At 41.8% G+C, this 8709-nt stretch overlaps 1 protein-coding gene across 2 annotated transcripts in view; it reads right to left on the bottom strand.

The window, feature by feature from the left end:
- Positions 1–1184: 1184 nt before the first annotated feature.
- The window catches only part of SPTBN1 (spectrin beta, non-erythrocytic 1), a 197967-nt gene continuing 190442 nt past the window's right edge, over positions 1185–8709 (bottom strand). For both annotated transcript variants that reach the window (XM_041754507.1, XM_041754508.1), the window contains 3 exons: positions 8329–8502; positions 3307–3349; positions 1185–2514 (listed from right to left, as the gene is read on the bottom strand). In XM_041754507.1, coding sequence (XP_041610441.1) covers positions 2296–2514; positions 3307–3349; positions 8329–8502 — 436 coding nt within the window. In that variant the 3' untranslated portion in view covers positions 1185–2295. The remainder of the gene's footprint in view (positions 2515–3306; positions 3350–8328; positions 8503–8709) is intronic.

Here is an 8709-nt window from a genome sequence, read left to right as displayed (position 1 = left end):
CAGAATCCAGTCTTCCGCTGCTGCTGCTCCCACTGCCCATCATCTTTCCCTTTCAGGCTGCAGTGGATCCTCAGCAAATGCGGTAAGGAAAGCAAGTACCTCCAAATCCAAGTTGCGTATTCAGGGATCTGTAAACCTCTGGAACTATCTGCAAGATATCCCATGCATATTTTTTATGGGATCCTGGAATTGCTGGTTATTTTCCTTTTAAGTGTGTCTTGCCTGCATCTGGCTGGCTCTGTCAAGAGCAGGCGGTCACCAATCAGGATTATTTTCCAATCACTTTGTGAGAGGATCATCTGTTGAGACAGGATTCCAATCGTATGGAAGGCAAGGGTGAGTCACACGGAGATAAATGGGCTTGGGTGCATGAGAGAAGGAGAGAGGGCCAGTTTCTGGGGTCACAAAAGACTTCAATGCCATTCAGCTGTGGAGCTCAGGACTGACATTACGTTAGGCGTGGGCCTCTGTGGAACAGCTTACTGAAAACCCCTAATACTAGCATCCTGTGCTGCTCCATGTAAGAAAATATGCAAGTGGTCTGGAGTCAATGTACCCAGATTAAAAAAAAGGACAAGTATAACATGCATATATACCCGTGATCCCATAATGGCACCACTGAATGGGGCCCCCATGGGCCAAATCTGGCCTATCCTCTGTTTCTGTATGATCCGTATAAAACAGATTTTACATTAAAAAAAAATTGTTTTAATCAGGAGAATATCGTACAGCATGTAAAGATTACATAAAATTCACGTATGTGTCCACAAATAGTTTTACTGGAACAATCATGCCCATTCCCTCACACATCATCGATGGCTGCCTCTGTACTCCACCGTAAGCAGCTTCCACAGACGGAGTCTAACCCACAAAGGCTAAAGTACTGGCCATCTCTGGCCCTTTACAGGAAAAGTTTGCTAATACCTTCCTCAGAACTCTCAGGTTTAGCAAGTTCGCTGTTAGCTTTTTCATAAATAAAAGATAAAATCTGAATGTGTAGCTGCAAAACATCTCACATTTATTGTTTGCAGTAGTTTTCAAAGCCGGTGCACCATACACGCACAAAAACACAAAACAGGAACCCAGGGGGACAGTCTAGTGTTTCCCGTTTGCTATTCCTGGCTTTGTGATGTCCCTACATGGCGTGCACGCAGGAGAGAAAAGACAACAATTACCCGCCGTGCTAGATTTAAAAGCATTTAATGACATAGCATATATTTAACAGGGCAAAAGTTGAGAGGTACAGGTCAGACGACTGAGCGCCAGGCCGGAGCGACCACCTCTCGGCTCAGGCCCGGCCTCTGGAGTTCATTCCTATCAATGCCATTTTGATTGTGCAGTAAGATGAAAATTTTGTCATTACAATCGTTACAGTGACAAAGAAATGCACACTATGTATCAAAGAGCAAGGTAATGAAGCAAATTATAACACAGTGTGGCAACGCACGAGCAAGTAACCATTAGAGTAACATGACTTTGTCCAGTAAATGCTTCAGTTCCACTTGTACACTTACCAATGATTTAAAGGGTTTATTATACATCTAGTTTTATTATACTTTGTACTAGAATTATCTCAAACATACAATATAATGTATTTCAGCAAAAAAAAAAAAAACTGAAATTACAGATTATTTAAAACAGTATCAATTTTCTATTCCTTCTCTTATACCGGTATACCGACATTCTCAACTGTCCTTGCAGGTGACGCAGAAAAAGCCGCAGGGCATGTGTTAGTAAGTGATGCCAGATACAAACGGTTTGGTCTGTAGATTGAACATGGAGCTGCACTGTCGCTGCAGCGAGATCATAATACACGATCTGTTTAATCAAGGTTAGACCCGTCGTGGGCACTTCTAATAGTCAAGACTCAAGGTAACCACTGGAAATAAATGGAAGAGAATGGTGTCAGGAAATTGGTACATTTTTGTCTCTGGTGAGCACAGGAAATATTGTTTAAGCACCGCTGCCTTGCATACCAACAGCACTAGAGGCGGGTTATTTCCAACGCAGCCTCACAAAATTGAGGAACAGTTTAAATATTGAGATCTAATCTATATAATTTCATTAAAAAAAATCTGGTCTTCCCTCTGCACCTCAAACTTTTGTAACTTGGAGATAAAGTGTTTAGGTGTATTTCCCCCACCCACCCCCCAAGAAATGCTCTATAAATTAAAAAAAAAAAAATCAACCACATTGAAGAACATTAGGCACAGAGAGTAATGTGTTGGTTCTGAGCTTGCATGCTGGAGTTTCACTGAAAAGGTAAGAGAAGGGCAGGAGGTAAAGGAAAGGAGTTCACTTCTTTTTGCCAAAAATGCTGAACCGCTTCTCCTTGTCTTTCTCTTTGTCCTTCTCCCGCTTGCCGGGGCTAGACTCGCTGGTGATGGTGACGACGCTGGTGGGCAAGGTCTGTGCCCGGCTGGATGCTGGCGTGCTCTGGGTGCTGGCGGACACCTCGTGTTTATCAGAGGAGATGGCGGAGGAGATGGCCTGGATCCATGTGTTCATTTCCTCCTGGACAAAGGACCACAGGGGAGACTCAGCCAAGAGGGATGGGCTCAAAACACTCTCACTTCACCTGCCCAACCATATGCGCCTCCATCAGTCAGAAGGCTTGGGAAGGTTAGCCCACGGGGGCATCTGGCTAACAGAGAGACATGCAGTTCTCACGTGACCCTCAGTGGAGCGAATATGATTCAACTCTCACGAGAATTTGGTTTCCAGGACTAGAAAGCCACCAATCTAAGTCATGTGGTCCTACAAACTTGGAAGAACAAGAAGACTGGTCTCCATTGGTGGGATGTACCCTGTGTTTCTTCTTTTATATTTCTTAAAAATTTAAAGGACATTAGACATACAACCCTGCATGAATTTAACAGAAGTTGGTTTTTCATATATAGAGCATTGCACATGTTGCTTTTTCATCAGCAGATCCTCTCTTCCTACAAGAAGTGCAATCATGACAATGTGGCCTATAGGCAGTGGGGTGCAGCAGGGAGGCCCCTGACTGTACCTCAGGATCTGCATCCCTTCTTGGGACCACTCCCTGGGCCTCATCCACTGCCAGGGGTGGGCATGTTTTCCTCCACCACTTTCAGGGCCCTGTAACTAGCCCTCCTGACACACCAAGCAGACAGTGATGCCATTTGCTGCTTCCTAGCGACAAAGAGAACTGAATACCTTCCAGTGCTGGTGACTGAGGATACGAGAAGCCATGGCTGATCATTACTTACACAAAGAACACTGTAAATAAATCTTGTCATGTAAACTCCCAAGTACTGAGAGAAATCAATCTTAAAAACTTACATCATCTTTGGCTTGGAAGAGGTACTCATTGCCATCATTTAATCTGTAAGTTGAAGGAAGAAAGTCAGTCACGATTTGACTTAGGAAGAAACAAAACCTTCAAATTCTCAAAACCAATGCAGGACATAAGCAGACCAGGGGAATCTGAGCAGAAATGCCCAACGGAGCTCTGTACTTATCGCCAGCTGTGCCCGGGACCCACAAAGGTCCAGCAACAGCAAGAAGCTTATAACTGGGTCAATATAATATACATAAAACTGAATGTTTCAATCCACTGGAAGGATCAAAAATGTCCCAAACATATCAACATCTGGCTTTGCTGTGGCCAGATGTGGAAAGTCTAATCATTGCTCTAAACTGAATTCAAGAGATAACACTTTAAAAACGATGAGTCCTGGGGCACCCAGGTGGCTTAATTGGTTAAGCATCTGCTTTTAGCTCAGGTCATGATTCTGGGGTCCTGTGATTGAGCCCCACATTGGACTCCCTGCTCAGCAGGGAGCCTGCTTCTCTCTCTCCCTCTGCCACTTCCCCTGCTTATGCTGTCAAATAAATAAATAAAATCTTAAAAAAAAAAAAAAATGAGTCCTCAGGTCATGATCCCATGGTGCTGAGTCCTAGGGAATCTGCTCGTCCTTCTCCTTCTGTACCCCTCTCCTTCCACTGCCCCTCTTCCCCAACCCCTGGCTGTGCTCTCTCAAATAAATAAAAAATAAAAATGATGAGTCTTTTCACTACATATCCAACAAGAAGATGTAAAATTTGTAAATATTTATGCACCCAACATGGCAGCACCCAAACACATAAAGGAAGTAATCAATAGTAATACAGTAATAGTACGAGACTTAACACCCCACTTACATCAGTGGATAGATCATCCAAACAGAAAATCAACAAGGAAACTGGGTTTGATGACACACTGGACCAGGTGGATCTAACAGATATATTCAGAACATTCCATCCTAAAACAATGGAATGCACATTCTTTCCAAGTCCACACGGAACATCCTCCAGAAAACATCACATGTTAGGCCACAAAACAAGTCTCAACAAATTCAAAAAGATCAAAGTCGTATATATCATTCATCATTTCTGATCACAATACTATGAAACTAGAAATCAACCACAAGAAAAAAATCTAGAAAGAACACAAATACATGGAGATTAAATAACATGCTACTAAACAATAAAGTCAAATAAGAAATCAAAGAGGAAATCAAAACATCCAGGAAGACAAATGAAAATGAAAATACAAAGTCTAAAATCTTTGGGATACAGCAAAAGCTCTAAGAGGAAAGTTTATAGCAATACAGAATTCCCTCAAGAATCAAGAAAAATCTCAAATAAAAAACCTAACCTTTACCTAAAGGACTGAGAAAAATAATAAATAAAACCATAATCCAGTAGAAGGAGGAAAAAAAAATATTAGAGCAGAAAGAAATATAATTAAACAAAAAAACAGATCAACAAAACCAGGAGCTGGTTTGTCTGAAAGATCAACAAAATTGATAAACCTTTAGCCAGTTTTTTTTTTTTTTTTAAGATTTTATTTATTTACTCATGAGAGAGACACACACAGAGAGAGAGGCAGAGACACAGGCAGAGGGAGAAGCAGGCTCCATGCAGGGAGCCCGATGCAGGACTCGATCCCGGGTCTCCAGGATCACTCCCTGGGCCAAAGGTAGGCGCTAAGCCACTGAGCCACCTAGGGATCCCCTTAAAAATACAATCTTAAAAAAGAAAAGTCTCATTTACAATTGCACCAAAAACAATAAAATAGCTAGGAATAAATTTAACCAAGGATGTAAAAGTCTCTGAAAACTAAAAACACTGATGAAAGAAACCAAAGATAACACAAACAAATGGAAAACTATTCCATGCTGATGGATTGGGAAAACAAATACTTTAAAAATGATCATATAATCACCATCAAATACCAACAGCATTTTTTACAGAACAAAATAAACAATCCAAAACTTGTATGGAACCACAAAAGACCCTGGATAGCAGACATGAAGTTATATTATAGAGCTGGAGTGACCAAAACAGTATGGTACTGGCACAAAGAGAGACAAATAGATGAATGGAACAGAAAACCCAAAGATAAACCCACAATTATATGGTTAATTAAACTTTGATAAGGGAGGCAAGAATATGCAATGGGAAAAAGTCTCTTCAACAAATGGTGCTGAGAAAACTGGACAGTAACATACAAAAGAATGAAACTGGACCACTTGCTCACACCATATACAAAAATAAACCCAAAATGGATTAAGGACCTCGACGAGAGAACTAAAATGTAAAAACTGTAGAAGAGAGCACAGGTAGTAATTTTCTCTAGTATTACCTATAGCAGCATTTTTCTAGATATGTCCCCTGAGGCAAGGAGAACAAAGGCAAAAATAAACTATTGGGACTTCATCAAAATAAAAAGCTCCTGTACAGCAAAGGAAACAATGAACAAAACTTTAAGGCAACTTACTGAATGAGAGAAGATAATTGCAAATGACACATCCGATAAAGGGTTAGCATCCAAAATCTATAAAGAAGTGGGGCGCCTGAGTGGCGCAGTTAACTGTCTGACTCTTGGTTTTGGCTCAGGTCATGATCTTAGGGTCGTGAGACTGAGCCACGTCAGGGTCCATGCTCAGCACTGGAGTTGGCTTACAATTCTCTGTCCCTCTCCTCCCTCTGCCTCTGCCTCTCTGGCTTGTGCTCTCTAGCTCCCTCTTTAACATCAACATTTAAAATGAATAAAGAACTTATACTGGACAGCCTGGGTGGCTCAGGGGTTTAGCACCACCTTGGGCCTAGGGCCTGATTCTGGAGACCCAGGATCAAGTCCCACGTCAGGCTCCCTGCATGAAGCCTGCTTCTCCCTCTGCTTGTGTCTCTGCCTCTCTCTCTCTCTCTCTCTCTCTCTCTGTGTCTCTCGTGAATAAATAAATAAAATCTTAAAAAAAAAAAAAAAACTTTTACAAATCAACACTAAAAAATCCAAATAATCCAATTAAAAAATGGGCAGAAGACAGGAATGGATATTTCTCCAATGAAGACACAGAGATGGCCAACAGACACATGAAAAGATGCTCAATATCACTCACCATCAGGAAAATACAAATCAAAATTATAGTGAGATAGCACCTCACACCTGTCAGAATGGCTAAAATCATAAGCACAAGAAACAATAAGTGTTGGTGAGGATGTAAAGAAAAAGGAATCCTTGTGCACTATTGGTGCAAATGCAAACTGGTACAGCTGCTGTGGAGAGTATGGAGGTTTCTCAAAAAATTAAACATACAATTTACCACATGATCCAGTAATTCCACTACTGGGTATTTATTTAACCAAAGAAAAAGAAAACATTAATTCAAAAACATCTATGCACCCCTATATTTATTGCATTATTTACAATAGTCACATTATGGAAGCAACCCAAGTGTCCATCAATAGATGAATGGATAAGGAAGATGTGGTACATATATATATTCTCTCTCTCATTCTCTTTCTCTCTCTCTCACACACACATTCTGGAGTCTTACTCAAACATAAAAACGAATGAAATCTTGGCATCTGCAACAACATGGATACATCCACAAAATGCTAACTAAAGTAAGTCAAAGCCAAATACTGTATGATTTCACTCCTACATGGAGTTTAAGAAACAAATGAACAAAGAGAAAAGAGACAAAAAAATAGACTCAACTATTTTTTGAGATGGGTGGATGGGTGAAACAGGTGAGGGGAATTAAGAGTAGACTTATTGTGATGAGCACTGAGTCATGTACAGAACTGCTGAACCACTACAGTGTACATCTAAAACTAATAAGACACTACATATTAACTATACAGGAATTTTTTTAAAATGAGTTCTTTTGAAATTCTGCTACAGAACTTGTATTCCCCACATTTACAAATACCAGAGTTTTTAAATAGACATACAGAAAGGGTCTCCTAGATTTCTCTGCTTATGTGGTACATAAAGAAACTGTCCTGGCAAGGCCATCCCTAGGACACTGTAGAGTCACTGGCTTAGAGGGCTGGCTCATTCACTTCACTGCAGTCCAGAGGAAGGGGTGTTCCTGGTCGGGAGGAGGGTAAGCGCCCTCTGCCAAAATCCTGACCCTCTGAAGCTGCGTCCAGGGAGAACAAAGAAGGGAGGCAGCCAGGGAGCCAGGCTGTCTGCGCCTTGTTTTACACTTGTAGTGTTCCAAGTCCTGAAGACAGCCTGCCTCCAGGGCTCCTTGAAAGAGCTCAAGAAGTCATACCCTTGAAACTCATTTGCAGTCCTTGGCCTAGTCCAGCTGACAGGACACAAACATCTAACTGAAAACCAAAGCTTTTCAGGTCCCACAGCAACAGATCAAATTAGTATTAAACTACTTAACATTCTAAACACTGACACGTTTACTTCCTACATGATAAAACGGCTTTTCTCCCCATTTCTAAGTATAAGAAGAACTTCTGAGCTTGGATCCACTCTGTGAAGAGATGTATGTACTCTATAAGCTGGAGACATTTGGAACGAGGTGGTCCCAGAAGCAGGTGGAACATCTGCTGGGCAAGTAGGGGGTGGACAGAGATCCAGGTCTCACACATGCACTTCTGTTGATCTCAGCCAGCTCCGGGATGACTCCTGTGACCCATCTCCAGCTATCTTGTGGGCGAAGAATAGTATCTCCTAGGTCTGGATAACGTGCAAAAATGGGTAAACTATTTTTTTACGCTTCCCTTCAATTGTGACATGTGAACAGCTCACCTTGTCTTGTGGAACAGTAAGTTCCAGAGCTTATCAAAACAAAAGCTCATTTTCTTCAAGGCTGAGCTGCACCACTAACCACAGGGAAGCTGGTGATGGGCCGCAGTCCGTAAAGATCCGAACCCAGACACGTGACAAGCTACACAAGGCTCACTTTAAATGGGAGGGAAGAGGAATGATCACAGTACCTTCTGGGTAAAACCAACCCCGAGAGTGATAACAGACACCTGCTCTCGGCAACCAAGAAACGTGGCCCCTCTCACCTCAGCTTGAACACGTGTTTCTTCTTCTTGTAATCAAGGGCCACTTCACAGATGGCTTCTTTCAAACTCACAGGGACCTCGCTGTGGTAGGGGATTCCAGAGGCAGCCGTCTTTGCATCTTTGTAGAAACCCATTTCTTGGTTATTTATGACACAATAAACATTGTGCCAGGACCTGAGCAGTAAAGAGAGGAACATCAGGGTTCTAGACCACACTCCTTTCAAGAATTAAGAATCTGACTGACATGAAAGCAACCCCCACACAACGTGGTGTGACCCCTTGTTAAAGGCCTTTTCTAAATTCTGCTAAAACTAAATAATATAAGAAAATTCCTCCAGTGTACTGCTGGGAGAGTGTACATGGTGCTACAGAGGCAGGTGA

The sequence above is a fragment of the Vulpes lagopus genome, chromosome 5 (assembly GCF_018345385.1).
Source record: "Vulpes lagopus strain Blue_001 chromosome 5, ASM1834538v1, whole genome shotgun sequence".
Classification (NCBI taxonomy): Eukaryota; Metazoa; Chordata; class Mammalia; order Carnivora; family Canidae; genus Vulpes; species Vulpes lagopus.
Note: the sequence above shows the minus strand (reverse complement) of the source record. Positions and strands in the feature narration are given on the sequence as shown.